Source organism: Cetorhinus maximus, chromosome 12, assembly GCF_964194155.1.
Source record: "Cetorhinus maximus chromosome 12, sCetMax3.hap1.1, whole genome shotgun sequence".
Lineage (NCBI taxonomy): Eukaryota > Metazoa > Chordata > Chondrichthyes > Lamniformes > Cetorhinidae > Cetorhinus > Cetorhinus maximus.
In genome coordinates, this window is record NC_135890.1 from 54,987,728 (window position 1) to 55,009,757 (window position 22,030).

Below are 22,030 nucleotides of genomic sequence, written 5' to 3' on the forward strand. Positions count from 1 at the left end.
CCTTAGTACCGCACCAAAGTGCCAGCCTGGATTGTTAGCTCACACTCTGGAGTGGGGTTTAAACAACATCCTTCATAGTTCAGAGGCAAGAGTGTTACCAGCCGATCCAAGCTGACACATAGCAGGAGGAAGAATTGTATATGAAAGGTTGAGCTGTTTGTTACTAATACTCCACAGTGTGGTTTCAACTCCATTGTTCATGAACACAGTCAGTGTTAAGCAGCATTCCAATAGAAGCATGTTCATCACAGCAATTCCCTTTCCACTATTAATATTGTATATAGAACTATATTGTTCTTAAGCCATCTTCTCTTCAGAAAGGAAACCTGCAGAAATGCACTTCAACCCCACAAGTAAGGAAATTACATTAGACAAATGCGATATTCTTATTAGACAAAAGTTTACTGAGATTGAATAAAAGGCTTTTTTAGAAGAGGAATAGGTCTGAACAGGAATTCATTTCCACAGAAATGAATGGGGAATGGAACTCAGTATGAAGAGGGAGGTTGCTCTTTATTAGGTTTCTCTTAAGTGCAGTACATTGTATGGATCCAAAGTTGTGTTATTGTTGTCAGCCAAACTAAAGAGGGATATTGATGGGGAATGAAAGGAAAAATTAAAGCTATTATTTCCTTTGCCATTTTGAGCCCATCTAATAATACAGTGCCTCATGCATTTTCATACTGCAAGCCGTTCAGTCTTGAGTAGGCCTTCATCGATAAGTCTGACTGGCGATCTTAATTAAAGCTCTAAGAGGGAGTCCAGTCACTACCCATCACCATTTGAGACCCGTTCTCCTTAATAAACTCACAAGACCTCCCCTGAGTACTCAAATAAAAGAGAGTTTGAAGCAACAACAGCAGATTTTGAGGTTCTGGTCCCTTGGCCTCAGGTGGTAAAGATGACTTTAAGTAAGCTCTCCAAAGATATTCTAGTAGAAAGCGTGTCTGTTGTGCTTGCTCTTGTTATTAAAAATAGACATGAATACACACTAGAATAACTCCCCCACCACCCCCCCCCCCCCCAAACAAGGATCTCTAATTATAGTGAATCCTTGAACAAAGCACTTCCTCAACAGCATGGAGGAACCATAATATGGGGTGGAGGGATGGGTTTGTTGATTAAATTTAATATGCATAGTCATGGCAAGCCTCTTGAGTATGAAATTACTGAGCTCCAGATACCTGTTACCACTGATAAAACACTGTACATTCAGTTAATTTGGTCACATTGAGTGACCTTTGATCAGAAGTACAGCAAAGGTGGCCATCCTACATATATGAATCAAGGGCCCCAGAATCTGCAGCCAATAAGCAATTGGTCTGAGTATATCCTACCATCCAGTGTCCTGTGTAATGTCCTGTGCAGCAATGATACTGCTAAAGCATTAGCACACTCGAAAGCTCTAAAAGCATAAGGAACATTAGCAACAGGGTTAGCTGAATGGTATAGGTGTAAATAATGCAAAGGTAACAATCCCTCCAGTTTCATTTAACAATCCGATTCCTCCTACAGCAAGACACAAGGCAGAGTAATGTGACTCTTCCACTACATTGCTTTGTTTTGTCCAGCTGCACAATCTGGTTTAAGGTATCAAAAGATAAATTCCACAATGTCATTTATGAATGAGACTCTCTACGAGGTAGAGATCAGTTCTGGTACATGGTGTCACTGAACAATACTGATAAACCCAAATTTCATTCCATTGCAACCAAATAGATGGAGGTTTGAAATGTCATTGCTGGAGGTGAGTGAGAGGATGAGACAGACTTTATAAGTTTCCAAGTGTACAACTAATTCCAGCTCTATTTAAACTTGAATTATACTGGTTTTACAAATATTCATTTGGTAGTACAGAACTCGAGTATTGCTGAAGAAGAGACATGTCGAAGCTTTTCATCTTGCAGATTAGGACACATCGCAAGAATATCAATAAAAGGGGAAAACAACAATTTATGGAGAATACACCAATGATGGCAACACTACTTGCCAACCAATCAGCACATACAGTAGAAATTGTTGTTTTCCCCTTATATTGGCATTCTTGCAAAGTGCCCTAATGAATGGAAGACGAAAAGTTTAGACAGGTCTCTTTTTTCAGCAATATACTGGTTCTGTGATTCAACCACCTCATTATAGATTTACTTCCTGTTACGAAGACAAAAAAGTAAGACATTGTTTAAGCAACAGACATATGGCCCAAAAAATGAAGGAGTGCAGCATCCCAACAACCCTTCGAGATCTCTGCATTCCTCCAATCTTGGTCTCTTGCGCATCACTAGTTTCCATCACCCCACCATCACAGCTGAGCCTAAGCTCTGGAATTCCTTCCCTAAACCCTTCTGCCTCTCTACTTTCTCTCTCTCCCTTTAAGACACTTCTTAAAACCTACTTCTTCCACCTGTCTTAATATCTCCTTAAGTGACTTGACGTCAAATTTCTAATTACACTTCTGTGGTGTCATGGGATGTTTTACAATATTAAAAGCACTTCATAAATGTAAGCCACTGTTGCTTTATACATGCAAAAACTTAGCGTAGTGGTCCAGAACAGATTCACCTGACTACACTGAGCAATTCCAGAGTTTCACTTAGAAAGCACACACTGCAAACCTCAAGAGAAGCTGCAGCTGACATTTTTGATCCATTTACATGTTGAACTTTTAGTTTACCAGTGGTTCATTATTTGCATTCCAATTCATACTGCATGTAGCATCCAGTTTTACACTAATCTGAAAGGTGTTCAATTCAAAATCTTAGAGACTATCAACCCCACCAGCCCCTGGTTCTACATTCCGGCTGAATGTTTGCCATCAGTGTCAAATCAGAGCTTCGGTTTATATGTACCACATCCAGGCCATATGTTGCTGCGACTTTCATGGAATCACGCCGGTGAGATGTATAAATGCATGTTGTCTATACATAATGAATTCTGCAAAATGAATATTAACACCATTGCAAAGAAAAATTCACCTGAGAGTTTAATTAAGTGCAAAATAAACTGTCTCATGTAATTTGAGTTTCAGTTTTCTTCTACAACTTATACCTCTCTTTGCTGTCTTTGTGCACAGCTTCATTCAATTAAAATGTTGAAAACATTAGGACAGCTTACAATTGGAAAGGATATTGCTGATGATACTTATTCTCCAGGTTCTAGGAGCTAGTGAGCCCGTCATATCTGTGCCCCCTGTGTGCTGTGCTTTGACAACTGAAAAAGGAGAAGTTTTGAAGGATAGAAATATAGGAATACAAGGAGGCTATTCAGCCCCTCAAGCTTGATCCTCCATTCAACTAGATTATGGTTCATCTGTACTTTAACTCCATTTACCCATCTTTGGCACTGAATTTTCAGATCCCATTGGGGGCAAGAATGGAGGCAGATGGGGCCCAAAAATACCAGCATTAGCATGCAGCTTTCCTGACACCATTCCCTGCACAGCCATTATTGCGGAGGCAGGTTCATGTCGAGCAGGACCACTGACTCCCCACGATGTGGGTAACTGATTAGGCTCATTAAGAACCTAGTTAAATGCAACTAAAGGAGGCCTCTGATGACCCTCCAGCATCAAGAGCCTGTCTGGTGCTTTGACTTGAACAAGGAACCCATCTCCATGCCAATTAGGGGAACGCCTCCATGAAAATCTCAAAGAGTGACTGTTTCCCTCCCAGTTTGGGGCCCTGAAACAATCCTGACTCCCATTTTCCACCCCACAGGGCAAATCCAGCCCTTGATCCATGTTCCTTGCTACACTTAACTAACCAAACTCTATTGACCTCGGTCTTGAAAACTCCAATCATCCCCCAGCATCTACAGCCTTGGGAAGAAGAAGAGAGTTCCTCACTTCTGCTACCCTTTGTGTAAAATGTATCTTCCTGATTGCAATCCCAAATAGTTTGGCTCTAATTTTAAGATTATGCCTTCTAGTCAGGGTGCCCCCAACGCACAAAATAGTTAATCTGTTTCTACCCCATCAAATCCCTTTTAGAATATTAAACATCTCAATTGGATCACTATTCAACTGTCTAAACTCAAAGGTATACAAGCAAAGTACAACCAACACTCAAAGAATGTTGATTGCACTAATTGTGGAAAAACCTATGGGATTATTCATAGCTCAACTAAACACCATGATGGGAGAGTTAATGTATTAGAGAAATGAACAATGGTTGAATGCCCCTGCTCCAGCCCTGTCTTTTCCTATAATGTGTTTTTTTTGTGTGTGTTGGCCCATTCTCAAGATGGTGGGCCTGACACAACAAAAGGCAGCACTCCAAAGTCTGTTCAAAAGTCCCTTTTGTATCTCTAGTACATGCTTTTTGTGAAATATTAAAAGCAGAATGTATTACGATACATTAGCAGTCTCGTCACTTTAGTAGCGACTCTATCCTGGCTCCACAAATCTTGGCAAACTTGTTTAAAGCATTCACTTCTCATAACTTTTATTTAAGAGGTTTTATTTGAAGATCTGCTGGGTTTTAAGTGATGCTCCTGCTTTCTGTAAACAGAACATTCTCCTTTACGTAATAATTTTTAGAAAGAGCAAAAAAATGTGTTTTGGCATTAATGGGAGTGCAAACCCCTTTTAAATGTTAGGAACACTCCTTTCAATTGGATCGAATGAGTATTTTCTCTTTTCAATCATAGTAAGTCAGCTGCATTAACCCGGCAGCGTATAAATGAACTGGCTTGGCAGCAAAGGAGGGAGGAAACGAGCTCCAACCAGTGGAAAATGAGTTCAACACTCAAACTGTCCCCAAACTAACAGGGTGCATGGCACCCACGGGTGCTTGGCACCTACCTTGCCGCTTTGACTCACGGCCTATGCATTAGCTTTCAACTTATTAATTCTTCCCGAAACGCAAATGAAGGAAAAGAGCCAAGATGTACCACTTCAGTGCGATTTAACTATGCCTTAATTAAATTTTCATCACAACCTGCCATTCGATTTAATGGTCTTTGAAGAAACAAAAGAACAATGACTGGGGGGATAAAGGATTTTCTGCTATATACATCAATGTAAGCTTTGCTCGCTCTCACTTGAGAAGCTTGCTGCCTTTTGTTTGTACATTTAACAGCAAAGATAATGTGCAGATTCTGTATCCATTCTAATGTATAACTGCAGCCTTCACTAATGCAGCCTCAAGAGCATGCTCGCTCCGCACTACAGACGCAATATCATTCAGCGTTTGCATGTTCTTCTCAATGTGGAGTGACACGCTGAAAACATTAACAGTTATTTGTGTAATCATTTGTGGCAAACTCGCACAAAACACAAATACACTGTGAAGGGCATTTAACAATCAATTCACTGAGGAGTGAGAGAGAAACAAAAAAAAGAGCAGAATAAAATCTCCAACACTGTAATAACACAACAGAATGTGTAACAAATATGCAAAATACAAGGCCTGGAAAACATGAGATACAATGGAGCTGAGTAGTGATTTTATCAGTATTATGAGGTGGTAATTTTACCACAGAGCTGCTCAATCCATTAGTGAGATTAGGACCAACTGCCTAGCTCAAAACTGCTGAAAATATAAACTATATATACCAAGGGTCTTTTAAAACACCACACACTTTCCCACATTCCAGATGGACCTGTGCTGTCAATCCAAGCCGCTGTTTTTAGTCCGAGGTTCACTGATGCTCTGTTTCACTTGCTTTCTCCAGCTCTAGACCCTTCTTTAACTCTATGTTCCCCCAATTCTGGCCTCTGTGTATCCTCCTTTCTGTTTGCCCCCACAACTGGTGGCTGTGCCTTCTTCTGCCACCTAGGTCCTAAGCACTGGAATTAATTCCCTAAAGCTCTCCATCTCTTTTTTTAAAGACACTCCTTAAAACCTGCTCCTTTGACCAAGCTTTGGTCACTTGCCCTAAATGTTTCCTACTTTGGCCCAGTCTCTAGTTGTTGGCTGATTACACCCCTGTGAAATCTCCTTGAGATGTTAAAAGGTGTGATAAGAATTAGAAAGAGAGAACTTGCATTTTTTTAGTGCCTTTCACAACCTCAGGACTTTCTCAAAAGCATTTTGCAGCCAGTGAAGTATTTTTTGAAATGTAGTCACCACTGCTGTAATGTAAGATAGCTCTTGTGCCAAAAAATGTTTTTAAATATTCTTTCTGCCCCTTTCAAAGGCCCACATTTTGAGAATCTGTTGTCTGAATTAGCCAATCTCATCTGGAGCATACTATGGTTGGCTCCAGTAACCCTGGGCTAGGAAAGGGGGAAAATCAGCCCATCTCCAACAAGAGAGGATCTAACCATCATCCCTTGACATTACGATCACTGAATCCCCCACTATCAACATCCTGGGGGTTACCATTGACCAGAAACTGAACTGGACTAGCCATATAAATACTGTGGTTACAAGGGCTAGGACTAGAAGCTCAGAATCCTGCGACAAGTAACTCACCTCCTGACTCCCCAAAGCCTATCCACCATCTACTAGGCACAAGTCAGGAATGTGATGGAATACGCCCCACTTGCCTGGATGAGTGCAGCTCCCACATCACTCAAGAAGCTTGACACCATCCAGGACAAAGCAGCCCGCTTGATTGGCACCACATCCACAAACATTCACTCCCACCACCACCGACACACAGTAGCAGCAGTGTGTACCATCTACAAGATGCACTGCAGAAATTCACCCAGGCTCCTTAGACAGCGCCTTCCAAACCCATGACCACTACCATCTAGAAGGACAAGGGCAGGAGATAGATGGGAACACCACCACCTGGAAGTTCCCCTCCAAGTCACACGCCATCCTGACTTGGAAATATATAATTGTTCCTTCACTGTCATTGGATCAAAATCCTGGAACTCCCTCCCTAACAGCACTGCGGTTGTACATACACCACATGGGCTGCAGCAGTTCAAGAAGGCAGCTCGCCACCACCTTCTCAAGGGCAATAAATGTTGGCCCAACCAGCAAAGTCCACATCCCCTAAATGAATTTTAAAAAATCAGTCCAGGGATGAGGGACTTCAGTAATGCAGTGAATCCAGAGAAGTTTTCTCCTTAGAGCAGGAGAGGTGAAGGGGGTATTTAATGAAGGTGTTCAAAATTGAGGCGTTTTGATAGATTAAATAGGGTGAGGCTGTTTCCAACAGCAGGAAGGTCAGTAACCAAATGAGACAGATTTAACGTAAGAGGCAACATGTTTTGCGAGTTTTGATTTAGAATGCGCTGACTGAAGAGACGGTAGAAGCAGATTCAGTGCTAAATTTCAAAACTAAATTGGATAAATTACTTAAAGGGAAAACAATTGCAAGGGTAGAGGTTCGAAGTAGGACAGTGGGACTAGTTAGCTCTCTCAGACCCAATGGCCCAAAAAGCCTCATTCGGACTATCATCCTAAGATTCTTCGGAGCCCTAGAAGAATTTGCAGACATCGGGTGATCGGGGCTCGATACTGGCGCTTCGTCAAACAGTGCCAAGCTTCACTGACACACATGAAGAATTACCATGTGAATGAGGTAAGTGCTTATGGAGCTGATTTCAGTGAAAGAACTTTGTTGTCTCTTTAAAATGGGAGTTAAATTACAGTTTTTCGTAACTTTAAACGCTGTCACGTTCTCCATAATTTGCCTGATGGCTTCTGAAAACCAGCGCAGAATTCATTCATTTCGCAGTAACTGAAAAATCACTCGCTTCACTCCAACACAAGATCTTGGGCAGATTGAATAGCAACACGGAGTGGTTGAAGATAGCCTAAACTACCCACTAATGGGATCAGGTCGGTTTTACCCCCTCCCAATGTTACCCTCCATTTTTGCACTTAGAGAGCCGGCACAGACACATCGGGCCGAATGGCCTCCTTCTGTGTTCTAACCATTCTATGATTCCATTGACTGGGATCAGGTTAGACTTGGATCAGGTGGGCTTTGACCTGATCCCCTAAGTTTCCAGTGTGTTTGCTTGGAATTAGTCGCCAAAGTAATAAAGAGAAACCGGTGGGAGCTGGCATCATGAACTGGCTTGAGACGATAATTACCGCACCCTGTCCAGTATCCCGTCAGTACAATCACAGCACTAAATATACTCATCCAGTCACCAAGTCAGACCGTCTCACTTTCAACTCCTCCAACAGGCCTCAAGTTGAATCGCTGTAAATTGATGTCCAACCCAAAGTTAGCTTCAGGGGTCAAGAATTGGGCACTTCTTGTATAAAATCTGTGTATCAACATTTGCTCTCAAAGTATGGTTCATGACTCTATCGAATTCAACTTTCCTTTGCCTGTCCTGTAGAGTTCATTTGACCAGTTTTCAAATGCAGGCGAAACAGACTTCACAAAGGTGATTCCAGTTCTTACGGACTCACATGTGAACGAGGACACTTTGCAGAGACTGTTTGGCCACACCAAGGATTAGCTATTGCATCTGCAGATGCCATGCCTCTTTTTGAACTGGTAACAGCGCAGTGCCGCTTGTTGATAAGCTTGTTCCTTCTTTACGCTCTGGCAGCGCCCCCGAAACAAAGCACCTATTCCCTTTTTGCTTACCCTCGGGTTCACTCTTGATGAGCTCCTCCATTTTCTTCTGTTTCAGTGTGTCCACTACGTCAGCCAGACTGCCTTTGCGCCTCTCTGGGGTACCCAGCGTCGTGCCAGACCCTGACTCGCTGCTCTGTCGAGCCCCTTCTTCAGTCTTCAGAGGTGAGGTAGATGAGTTGTGTGTCGAGAATAGAGAGGCTGCTTTATTGCCGTCATGATCCTAGTCGAAATATGGGCGGGGGGGAGGAGAAAACAGAAATGTTTGCATTATTTTAGGGAATCATGCCCAAGTCACTTGGTAAATTGCCAGAGCCAAGGGTTGTGTCCCTGGGCTTAATTATAAAACAGCACGGATATTTACAGATAGAGTCAATAATCTGCCTCTGTTAATCGTTGCTAATCCGTACCTAATCTAGTGTCATTATCATTTCTTTGTTATTAAAAGTCAAATTACTCTGTGGGCTGATCAATACCCAGCAAGCAATGTTGAGAGAAATATAAGTTATTCAGCAAATTCATATTAAAATGACACCAAAGTAGACCTTATACTCTCTGCTTTCCTGGATGGGTCTGTTCCAACAACACTCAAAGCTGCACTATCCAGGATAAAGCAGTCTACTTGATCAACAGCCCACCCACCATCTTAAGCACCCACTTCCTCCAACATTGATGCAGTGTGGCTGAGGTGTGTACCATCTACAAGACTCACTGCAGCAAGTCACCAAGGCTTCCTTGGCAGTACCTCCCAAACTCATGATCTACACCACCTGGAAAGACAAAGGCAGCTGGTGCATAGGATTACCATCATCTCCAAGTTCCCCAAGTCACACGTCATCCCAACTTGGATATATATCACCGTTCATTCATCGCCACCTGGTCAAAATCCTAGAGTGCCTTGCCCAGTGCCTTCTCAAGGGCAACTAAGGATGGGCAATAAATGCTGACCTGACGGCAATGCCCATATCCCAAAATTAAATATGAAAATAATATAAGGACTATAGCACCGTAAGAGAGTTTACACACACCAGCTTGCATGGGCCCTCTTAAATATTTCTTGATGTTCAAACAGGAATAGTGCAGATGGAACAGGCCTCTCCAAATACACAGCTATTTTTATAATCCAAATGAAAAGGTATTACAGTCCAGTATTCTTTCCCCTCTGATACTCTTGCCAGCTCCTTGGCACAATCAGGTCAAACATGGCACCCAAAATGTAACTATAACTGTAGCCCAAAGAGTGGAGAGAATGCGGAACTTGCTAACACAAATAATTGAGGTGAATTGAGGGGAGGCTAGATAAACACAGGAGGGAGAAAGGACGAGAAGAATATGATGATAGTCTGGATGAAGAGGGATGGGAGGAGGCTTGTGTAGAAAATATACATCAGAATAGACCAGCTGGGCCGAATGGCCTGTTTCTGTGTTGTACGTTCTATCTAATTCCACATAACCTGCCAGATGGTTGAATGGCAGTGGGGTTACTCCTCGGTCATCTCACCTCCAGGATGTGGCTTATTTCCAGCCTAGAGTAAAGCTGAAAAGTGCCCCCATCCCCCTCTATATGAGGAGGAGTTTTTGTTCTAATTGGGTATGAGTCCAGGGTATATACGATTCTTAACTCTGCATTAATAGGCATTAAATTGATAACCTGACTTACTGAACTCTGAATTGGAATTCAGCAAGTCCATAGGCAAACAGCTTAAATTAGGGAATTAGTGTCTGGAAGATTCAAACCTAAAGTTACAGAAATGCTACCAGAAATGAAAAAAATGTCATGTCGAATCAATTTAGTTTGGTATCAAATCTTGGGTAAGAGCCTCTGAGGCTTATATGTGAGATGTGGGGCAGAATTTTACAGCACCCCCCACCCCCCCCTCACCCCCCCACCCCACCACCCCGGCCAGTTGGATTTTCTGGTCCTGCTGAACTCAATGGACTTTTGAACGGCTCACTGCATTTTACAGACCTGCCCCCGCAGCAATTGGTCTGTAAAATTCCACCCATTTATTTTTTCCCACTTGAGGGTTTTTTTTTTAAAGAGATTGGAAACTCAATGTTCCTCCTGTGTCAGCTCTGACACTCTTGCCTTGAAATCACAAGGTTCTCAGTTCAAGCCCCACTTGAGCACAAAGGACAAGGCTGACACTCCAGTGCAGTACTGAGAGAGCATTGCATTGTGGAAGTGCTGTCTTTCAGTTAGATGTTAAACCAAGGCCCATCTGGCTGCTTGGATGGATGTCAAAAATCCCATGGCACCATTTCAAAAAAGAGTAAGGGTGTTGGCCTGGTCAATATATATCCCTCAATCAAATTCACAAAAAAGTCAGATTATCTGGCCATTATCACATTGCTGTTTGTGGGAGCTTCTGTGTGTAAATTGGCTGCTGCATTTCCTACATTACAACAGTGGCTACCCTTCAAAAAGTCCTGGCTGTAAAGTGCTTTGAGACATCTGGCGGTTATGAAAAGTGCAAGATGAATGCAAATCTTTCTTTCTCTTACAGCCACTGGTAACAACACCTCGCACCAAACCATTCTGGTTTGTGCCAGTTTGGTTTGAATTTCCTGCCCAATAGCCCACACCAGTAGCTGCAAGTCCAGTTCTGGGTGCCTGTGTGACATTTTGAGATGACTCAATTTATCGGTCTGGAAGGCTGGGGGAGCGTTTGGTGGAAGCAGCCAGCAGTGGAACACTCCACAACTGCCAGTGCCCAGTCCAGCCTGGGTGACCCGGGGGGGGGGGGGGGGGGGGCACAGTGGTGGGGGGAGGTGGGGTGAGCCAAAGCCCCACCATCCCCTCACTGCTCCATTAAATGACAAAGAACTGTGTGGCCCCTTTAAAGTGAAGAATCATTCAAATTCTAAAGCCCGCTATAAATTATAAAAGGGAATATTTGCGCAGCATTAATGTTTTATGGCCTATCCAATAAAAAAGGCAATTCCTAGCAAATCCTCAGGAACACAAAGAAAAAAAAAAGCGTAACTATCAAAACACATTATTTTTAATAGCCTACATAATAAAGCTGTTCCATTTAGTAATTAGGTGCCAAAAAGTGACTTGGAGGCTAAAGGGGGATTAGGCCCTTTACTAATTTCATATTATGGCTATAAATGTGAATTGCCTTAGCCCAGGTCTTTCAAGAATAACTTATTTGTCTGCATTTCTTTATAATTATACTAAATTTCCTATTCTGTTCCTATTTCTTCTGTGTTCCAATTAATTTCCACTTACTCTGTCCTGAATAGCCTCCTGCAACTAGTCTAATGCAACAGACATCCCTGAATATATTTGCTTTTATCTTTTTTTGTTTAATGTATGAGTTTAATATGTAATGGAAATTGTTGCTTCTTTCTCCTGTGCTGCATTTGTATGAAAGGAAGTATATGTATAGATTCAACAAGATTTTTTTTTATGGTTCTTGTTATACATTTGAAACAAATGACCTCCAAACTCACAGAGTGCTTTTTTGTTGTTGTTTAGGAGGCGGGTGAGGGGCTTCTAAAACTATCCCCACCACCCCAACCCCCTCAACCCCCAACCCCAGTCTGCAATGTTCAGTGTGAGCTCATTGCATAGAATTGAACAGCAGACTAAACTCCTCGGCTCACAGCAAGAAGCCCAGGCAGGTAGTTATAATGAAGATGAAAGAGGCTGCTGTTCATATAGCTGGTGGCATTCAACGTTAATTTAATTAATGAAGAAAAGATCTGTAAGTAGTGTCAAATTGTTAAAATGATGGGCCTAATTTCCAGAAGTGCTTCAAGAGAAAAATCCCACAGCAAGCACATCTCCCATTTTCAATGAGAATCTTGCCTGGAAAGGTTGCAAGTGTGCTATTTTCTGCTTTCTTGTGCCAGAAAAGTAACAATTAGGGATTGTGGGTGGCAGGGGGGGGGGTGGCAGGGGGGGGTGGCAGGGGGGGTGGCAGGGGGGGGTGGCAGGGGGGGTGGCAGGGGGGATGGCAGGGGGGGATGGCAGGGGGGGTGGCAGGGGGGGGGGCGGTGGTGTGTGTGTGTGTGTGTGTGTGTGTGTGTGTGTGTGGTAGGAAAGAGAAGATATCCAAGTCAGATGCCCCCCCCCCGCCGCCCCGAAGCCAAGTCTTAAAACAGGATGCCCACCTGGCTCTCTGTCACAGGTTGGGGAAGGGAGGCAGCACTGCAGAGAGTCAAAGCTTGCCTATGGTAGCCATGTTCAATCCACTTTTTTTTAAGATGTTCCCCCACCTCCATGAATAGGTGTCAGCAAAACTCAAGACACAGGCTGGCATCAAAATCTTCTCCCAAAAGTACATATGAGCTTTTTTCTTTCAACATCGCAGCTGCCTTCAAATTGCCCTGTGACAAGTCAAAGCTGAGAAAGGTTTAACACCTTCCTGAAGGAGGCCCCTGTAATACCTCCAAAACAACAAGCCTAATTCTAATTTTGGCCACCCAAACCCTGGCTTTGATGCAGACTTTTCCTAATCCAGAATAGGCCCCCAACACCAACCTCTAATGCCCAAACTAACCCCCAACACTAAAATAAATTGCACCACCCCCCGCATACCCAACACAAGCAATCCTAATATAGGGAGCCATAATCTGATGGGAATCAGAACCAACCTCACTACCATAACCCCAGCCGAGGACAGAAAAGATGAACAGATGTTGGCATAAAAAATAGACCAGAAGTAAGAAAAAGCCAAATAGAAATGACAGGCCTTAGTACAACAGAAACTCCAGCAAAAACTCCAAAGAAAACAAATATAAGCATGGACAACCACCCTTTTGCACATAACCCCGAGCCATAAAAGTCTGGAAATATTATAAAGTAGGGAAAATAACTGAAATGAAGGGGACATCTCAAGAAAAGAAGGAAAGTGATTCAGGATGACTCTGACAAGAAAAACTGGTTAAAAGTTGGACCTTATGTAATTTACAGGATTCAACATACAAGTACACTCGACATCTAAGTCTCATTTTGATAAAGATTTTAAATTCAGTTATCAAGCATGGATTTGAGTTTTCCTGTTGGACACGCTGGGCCAACAATAGGTTTGTTGAAAACAAAAAAAGCTTCTTTCAAAGTCCCCCAACTGCACAAACTTTTAGGGTTTCACATGAGCACCTTTTTATTTGATGAAGTAAATGCTTGATTCACTTACAGAGTCCCTCACTAAAAGCAATTCAAAATGTCAATCAGCCAATTTACCATTCGCATCAAAAAGGCTATCTGGCCACTCGCAGAATTTTCTTTATGTGTATCAGGATTATTATTGTTTAATTTTACATTTCAAATAAATAGAATTCGATTCCTTTCTCCCTCATGTACTTATCTAGCCTCCTCTTAAATGTATCTATGCTACTTTTCTCAACTGTTCCTTATGGTAATGCATTTCCACCAGCCTCTGAGCAGAAAGTCATTTCTCCTGAATATTCTTGGATATATTGATGGCTATCTTGTATTATGGCCCCTTGTTTTGGTAAATATGTCTAAAATCGAGATGATTAAGTCAGAGGCTCACTGCCGATGATTTCCTTTTGCCTGTTCTTACAGATACTGCTGTGAATGAACTCAGAAACAACCTACTGTTAAGGAAAGATTTAAGTACGATCACTACATCATCTTCTCACTGCTGCAATTCTCAAAGATGAACAGGTCACCACTGTTTAACGGTGTTCCAGTGCGTTAATTCAGTATGACAAGATAAAACAGTAATCTGTGCTCTGAGAGGCTATAAGCCTCTGCACTATCTAGGGACACACCAGTAGATTTACACTGTATATCACTTTATACAATTGCTGCAACAAAGCCCTTGAGTTCTCTCAATACTCTAATGTAAATCTCTCTAAACTTCTCTGCCAGTCAGAATGGATTTGGTCGTAGGTAATCTATGCAAACTTAATATCTTACATATGTGAATTGGTACAATCCTCAGAGAGGATGTTTTAGATCTGAAATAATCCACTGATCCTGCCTCTATCTCAGCTTTTTTCTCTCTGTAGCTTGACATTAAACAAGCTGCTGGGTAGATGTCATTCCATCCAGAGTGAATGATTAAGCCACATTTTATGTTCTGAGATTGACTTCTCAAGTAATGAAAGCTTGTTCACAGTCTGATTGGTTAGTGTTCAAAGATTATCCAGAAAGGATGATGCGGCTATTCTGACATACATGGAACCAAATAAACAAACAGGAATTTCACAGTAGTCACGAATAACACACCAACTGCCCCAACCTACGAGCTCCCTTTAAATTGATGTTTTATTGATTCGGATTTAGGGTTTCCAGCATATATAATCCAGCTCCTGACATTTAGGTGCTAAATCTACCTTTCTTGCCGCAGCCTTGTGGAAAACTAGGTGTGCCAGAATGCTGCCAGGATCAGGGAGCTAGGTTCAACAGTGGCAATGCCAATCTTCCAGAATTAGGGTTGCCAACCCTCAAGGACTGCCCTGAGGTTTCCAGGGATGAAAGACGAATCTTTGGGACACTGTAGCAAACATCTCCAGAAATGAGCCATTGGGGCATTAAAAACAAGCATTTGGGTTTTTTTTCTATTTTCTTTGAACACTTCTTAGTTGTGATCATAAAACAATTGGAGTAGGGGGGAAAGTGCTGCTAAATTGACAGGTCATGTGAGTTTTGATGAAAGGCCCCGGGGACCTGATATTCAGCATCCCAGAATGTTGAAAGAGGTTGCTATAGAGGTGGTGAATGCATTAGTAATCATTTTCCAAAATTCTATAGATTCCGGAATGGTTCCTGCAGATTGGAAGGTGGCAAATGTCACCCCACTATTTAAGAAGGGAGGGCGAGAGAAAACAGGGAACCTCAGACCTATTAGCCTTACATTAGCAGTAGGGAAAATGCTAGAATCTATTAGAAAGGATGTGATTAATGGACACTTGGATAATCATGATCTGATTGAGCATAGTCAGCATGGATTAGTAAATGGGAAATCATGTTTAATGAACTTGTTGGGAGTTTTTTGAGGATGTTACTAACAAAATTGATAAAGGAGAGTTGATGGACATGGTATACTTGGATTTTCAGAAGGCTTTTGATAAAGTCCCCCACAGGAGGTTGATTGGCAAAATAAAAGCACATGGGATAGGAGGTAATATACTGGCATGGATTAAGGATTGGCTAACAGGCAGAAAACAGAGCCGGAATAAATGGGTCATTCTCGCGTTGGTAGGCTGTGACTAGTGGCGTACCACAAGGATCAGTACTTGGGCCCCAGCTGTTCACAATATACATCAATGATTTGGATGTGGGGACCAAATGTAATATTTCCAAGTTTGCGGATGATACAAAGCTAGGCAGGAATGTGTGTTGTGAGGAAGATGTAAAGCAGCTACAGGAGGATTTGGACAGACATAGTGAGTGGGCAAGAACATGGCAGATGGAATGTAATGTGGAAAAATGTGAGGTTACCCACTTTGGTAGAAGTAACAGATGTGCAGAGTATTTTCTAAATGGTAAGAGATTAGAAAGTGTAGATGTACAAAGGGACCTGGGTGTCCTTGTCCATAAATCACTGAAAGCTAACATGCAGGTGCAGCAGGCAATTAGGAAGGCTAATGGAATATTAGAGGATGGCAGGGCTGTCTTATGAAGAGAGACTGGGGAAACTGGGCCTGTGTTCTCTAGAGTTTCGAAGAATGAGAGGTGATCTCATTGAAACCGACAAAATACTTAAAGGAATAGACAGGGTAGATGCAGGTAAGATGTTTCCCCTGGTTGTTGAGTCTAGAACCAGGGGGCACAATTTCAAAATAAGGTGGAAGCCACTTAGGACCAAGTTGAGGAGAAATTTCTTTACTCAGAGGGTTGTGAATCTTTGGAATTCTCTACCCCAGAGGGCCGTGGAAGCTCGGTAATTGAGTATGTTTAAGGTAGAGATTGAAAGATTTCTGATTAACAATAATGTAAAGGATTATGGGGATAGTGTGCGTAAAAGGCATTGAAGTGTTCGATCAGCCATGATCGTATTGAATGGCAGAGCAGGCTCAATGGGCTGTTCCTATGTTCCTAGGTCATCAGTCTAAAATGTTAACTCTGCTTCTCTCTAAAAGAGCTCCTGACCTGCTGAGTATTTCCAACACTGTCTCTTTTTATTTCAGATTTCTAGCATCCACAGTATTTTGCTTTTGTATTAGGACAAAACTATTTGTTAATTCTGAGATTTCGCTTAGTGCTGAACTGCACATGGTCTTCCACACTTCAATCTTATTTTTCTTTTTTGCATTTTATTCCACTACCTTATCCTCCACTCCATCCCTTTCTCTCAAAGCCAGAGCTTGTCTGGGTCTTCAGACTCACAGTTTAAGGCTTTGCCAACTCTGGTCAGATGCAATCCAGGTTTCATCACTTGACCTTGCACCTCTTACACACTGCCCCACCCCCACTCCCGTACTCCCACCATTGGTTGCTCAGCAAGTATATCCTTATGCCACACGAGCTTCCCACGTCAACTGGAAAGCGAACAGATTCTTTGTTACTCGATTGGATGAGATTTAGATTAGCCATGACTGAACTGAATAACCTATATTCCATTCGATGGTCAGTATTCTAGCCTGCATATCAGACATGTAATGCTCTTTAATGGAAGCATAATGACAACCTGTTCAACCCACCTACTGCCCGCCGTCTATCTCAGTGCTCCATATGGAGCACCCTTCCTGAGCAAGATCTACCAGCAGACATCCTCTGGATCAAGGAATGAGAAATACAGGAAGGAACTAACAAGTTCCCATATGTCGAATAGCAGGCTATGAACGGCAAAAGTGGTCCTTGTTAAACAAGGTGCAGAACATGCCAGGCCCCTGTGCAGCCACCTTCACTGCTGGGGCCTCAGTTCAAGCCTCTTATGCACTTGTGGAAAGACACAAACAATGCTGCACATTACCAAGGAATGTCCATCTACAGACCAAGGCCAGAATTTTACGGCCTCATTGCGGCAGGAAGGGGCCGTAAAATGTGGCAAGCCATTCTAAACTCCATTGACTTCGGTGGGACCATAAAACCCCGCTACCGTAAAATTCTGCCCTAAGTGACGGACTAACCACCTTGCACTCAGTAAATAGGAGACTATCACTTGACTTTAGGGATTTGCATTTGCTAATTGAATAATAATGGATGCATAAAAATAAGAACATTTTCCCCGTAAAGCCTTCAGCAAGGGGTCCAAATGGTTTTCTTGTATGATGCTTTTTTCTTGGAAATGTGACTAGCTGGATGTGTGGTGGCCTAACACTGCTTTTCAAGCTCTGCCATGTGTGGATCAAGTCCAGGCTGAGCAGATGAAAATCTGCTACCTCGGCTAACTACACAAATCCAGAGGTTAAATGCTTGGGAAAATCTCAAATCGGTTCCAACTAAGTGTGAGGCAACCGAGATTTAAAGACGAAGTTCTCACAATGCAGCGAATATGTCACCAGATTTTCTGGGAACACTCAGAGCAGGTGGCCACTGGGGAAATACACATTTTGCAGTGGACTCTGGCATGTGACTGGAACAGGGTAGAGGGAGCTTTACCCTGTAACAAACCCTGACAATGACAATGAAGCCAACAAAGCAGAAAAAAACATCCATCTCGGTAAACACAAATTCAGTGGGAAATTTAAAAAGAAACAATAGGATTGCAGTTTATTGCAAAATATTTTCTAATTTAAAGTATTCTCTAATTGAAATACAGAACTTATGTTGTTTGTAGTGCCAGCCTCTCAGACATTTCTCATACTTAATCCTTCTCTCCTTTTCTGAAGCATCACTGTTGTGCCCATCTTTCATAAATGTGTATTAAAAAAGCATAAACCGGCTTCAGTACAAAGTTATTTTTACACAAGAGTTACTCTTTTCATTTTAACCTTTGCCAATTATAGACTGCTTCTGTTTTCTTTATTATTTTAAGCAAATTAAGCCATAATTGTCCAACACAACATTCAGCACTTAAGCAGACTAGAGACACATATCTCCACTAGTTGCTTTTTGATCAACTTGAACATGACTGGCAATTTATTTTAGACAGTGAAATTACCCCTCAGCATTGCAGAGGACGCAGAATGTCAAAGCAGAGGCTGGGATCTCCAAGCCCTGCTCTCATGATCTCAAATTTAGGACCTAGGGTTGCAAACCTAGGATAGCTGTTGTCTCCAGAATGATATCAATGGTTTGGCTGAGTGGGCAGAAGAGTGGCAAATGGAACTCAATCCAGAGAAGTGTGAGGTAATACATTTGGGGAGGGCAAACAAAGCAAGAGAATACTCAGTAAATGGGAGGATATTGAGAGGAGTTGAGGAAATGAGAGACCTTGGAGTGCATGTCCACAGGTTCCTGAAGGTGGCAGGACAGGTGGATAAGGTGGTAAAGAAAGCATATGGAATACTTTCCTTTATTGGACAAGGTATTGAATACAAAAGCAGGTATATAATGCTGGAACTACATAAAACGCTGGTTTGGCCACAGCTGGAATTTTGTGTACAGTTCTGGTCACCACATTATAGGAAGGATATAATTGCTTTGGAGATAGTACAGAGGAAATTTACAAGAATGCTGCCAGGGCTTGAAAATTGCAGCTATGAAGAAAGATTGGATAGGCTAGGGTTGTTTTCCTTAGAACAGAGGAGGCTGAGGGGTGACCTAATTGAGATGTACAAAATGATGAGGGGCCTAGATAGGGTGGACAGGAAAGACATATTTCCCCTAGCTGAGGTGTCAGTTACCAGGGGGTATAGATTTAAGGGGATTGCTAGAAGTGGGGAAGGTGGTGTAGTGGTAATGTCGACAGACTCTGGGGACCACCATGGCAGCTGGTGGAATTTGAATTCAGTTAATAAATCTGGAATATAAAGCTAGTCTCAGTAATGGTGGCCATGAAACGATCATTAATTGTTGCAAAAAAACACACCTGGTTCACTAATGCCCTTTAGGGAAGGAAATCTGCCGTCCTTGTCTGGCCTACATGTGACTCTAGACCCACAACAATGTGGTTGACTCTTAACTGCCCTCTGAAATGGCCTAGCAAGGTCAGTTCACAAGCAGTTAGGGATGGGCAACAAGTGCTGGCCTTGCCAGCGACACCCATTCCCATGAAAGAATTTTTAAAAAAGGATTACAGGGAACATAAGGAAAAACTTGTTCACAAAGAGGGTGGTGGGTGGCTGGAATTCACTGCCTAAATTGGCGGTTGAGGCTGAAATGCTCAACTCATATGAAAGGCACCTGGTGCTCCAGCCTGCAAGCCTACTGACCAGGTGCTGGAAAATGGGATTAAAAATAAGGGCTAGCTTCTTTTTTCCTTTTTTATGGCCAGCGCAGACATGATGGCCTCTTTCTGCACAGTAGCTTTTCTATGGTTTCTAAACCCCTGCCCTGGAATTACAGATCAAACTCCTTCACATTATTCCAAGCAACCAGAAGAAAAATCATGGAGTAATTAAAAATTGGGTGAGATTTTTAATTTCCTTTGAAGGCTTGTTTATTAATTATAAAAAGAAATTGAAGATTGGGGATAAAGGTTCTTTAACTGGGCAGCGTGCTTGGCGATGGGAGGTCATGTGACAACCCTACTGGGATCCATGTAAACTTGTTTGTTTATACTTAAGCTGTAACAATTGTAAATCCTTGCAATAGACCTTTACTGAAAACTTTATCTTTGTCAAGACTTCTTGACTAGCTACAAGTACATCACAAAAAGGATTGACATACCACTGAGTCTTGCAGAGACGCTGGACTCTCACAAGATAAAGTCTCTCTGGTCAATGTGGACGGTGTGTGTAGCTCCTCTGTGTGAAGGCTGTTGGAAAAGCTTGGAGGAAGAGGCAGGTGAAAAGCAGAGTGTCCGTCACTTTCTCCCTCTTCTACTTTCTGTCTGTTTGTCGCCATGGCTACCTCTCCATCTGTTTCTCCATACGGAGAGGCCGGTCTCTTGGAAGACATCCTACAGGAACAAAACAAAAAGAAGAAATGTAACATGCTCATGAAGCAGTTGTACTATTCAGCATGACATGACTTGTTCCATTCACAAATACCATGAAATAAAATCATGTGGCCTAATGAGACCCTGGTTTATTGATCCACCCAAACAGAAGTCATCCATTGATGATCAAATGCATGAGTTCTGTGAAAAAAACTGAGCGATTCCATAGTTCAGTGAAACCAATTGTTATTTAAATGCAATAGCTCTGTCATCTATTATAGTGTTTTTTTTATCCAATTCATTTTCAGAATGTTGCATCACTGGCAATGTTGTAAATTATCTTCAATCTCTAATTACCCTTGAGAAGGTGGTGGTGGGTCATTTTCTTGAATCACTGCTTAGCAACTCACTGGGCCACTTCAGATGGCAGTTAAGACCCGTGTTGGTGTGGGGATGGAGTCGCGTATAGGCCAGGCTGGGTAAGGACAATAGGTTCCCTTCCCTAAAGGACACTAATGAACCAGATGGGATTTATGACACTCTGACAGCTTCATGGTCACTTTTTTGCCTGATACCAGCTTTGTATTTCAGATTTTATTTAAACTGAATTCAAATGCACAAACTTATGGGGGGATTTGAACACATTATTAGTCCAGTACATAACCACTGCATTATTGCACCCTGACAAATAGGCTAAAGTCGTAGACAGTATGGTACTGTTAGACTACAGGTACAGGATTGAGAACAGTAGCTGTTTAAAGTGGTGCAGAACTGATGTTGCTGATTTAACCTGCAAGCTTTGCACCATATTTAGTCAAGACCAAAACACAGTTACTGTTACCCTATTGTCAGTCATTTTGTTTCTCCTCCATCAACTTTCTCCCCTCTCTTGAAGCATCCAATGCTTTGCTGGGATAGGCTTCATTACCTGATCCAAGCAATCATTACGTATGTGTAAGACTTTACACTGAGTGTCATTTGACCATAGTGCTATAACAGCCACACTCAACCCTGACTTCACCTGACCTCCACACACCTATAGTTCAAGCCAAGGAATGCGGTATAAAGATCAGGGGCTGGACCTCGGAATAATTTCTCCTCCTCAGCCCAGGGTTCCTTCCACTAATTACAGCATATCTAATGAAAGGAAAGCACTTGTATTTATATAAGCACCTTTTATAATCACAGGACATCCTGAATCTAAAGTGGAATAAGACAAAATGTCAGCCTTCACTCACTGGGCATGCTCCTGCCTCTGAGTTAGAGGGTCATGTGTTCAAGTTCCAACCAGATTTGAGCACATGATCATGGCTGACAGTTCTTTGCAGTACCTTGGTTGTGCTGCAGTGTTGGAGGCGCCAACTTTCAGGTGGGACACTAAATTGAGGTCCCATCTGCCCTCATGAGACTATTTTTGAATGAGTGTACTCTCCCTGCTCTATGGATCAATATGTATCTCTCAGCCAACATCATTAAAATAGCTTCTCTGGACATTAATCTTATTGCTGCTTGTAGGATCTCAATGTGCGTATCTCACTGTGTCATGTGTTTCCTACATTCCAATAGTGAAAGTATGTCATTGGCTAAGAAGGTGCTTTGAGATGTCCTAAGGTCATTAAAGACACTGAAAA

The 22,030-nt window shown here is 42.3% G+C and overlaps 1 protein-coding gene across 11 annotated transcripts in view; it reads right to left on the reverse strand.

The window, feature by feature from the left end:
- Positions 1-22,030, reverse strand: part of sox5 (SRY-box transcription factor 5) — a 322,851-nt gene that overhangs the window by 205,522 nt on the left and 95,299 nt on the right. For all 11 annotated transcript variants that reach the window (XM_078553632.1, XM_078553638.1, XM_078553630.1 and 8 more), the window contains 2 exons: positions 20,189-20,420; positions 8,503-8,713 (listed from right to left, as the gene is read on the reverse strand). In XM_078553632.1, the coding sequence (XP_078409758.1) occupies positions 8,503-8,713; positions 20,189-20,420 (443 nt within the window). The remainder of the gene's footprint in view (positions 1-8,502; positions 8,714-20,188; positions 20,421-22,030) is intronic.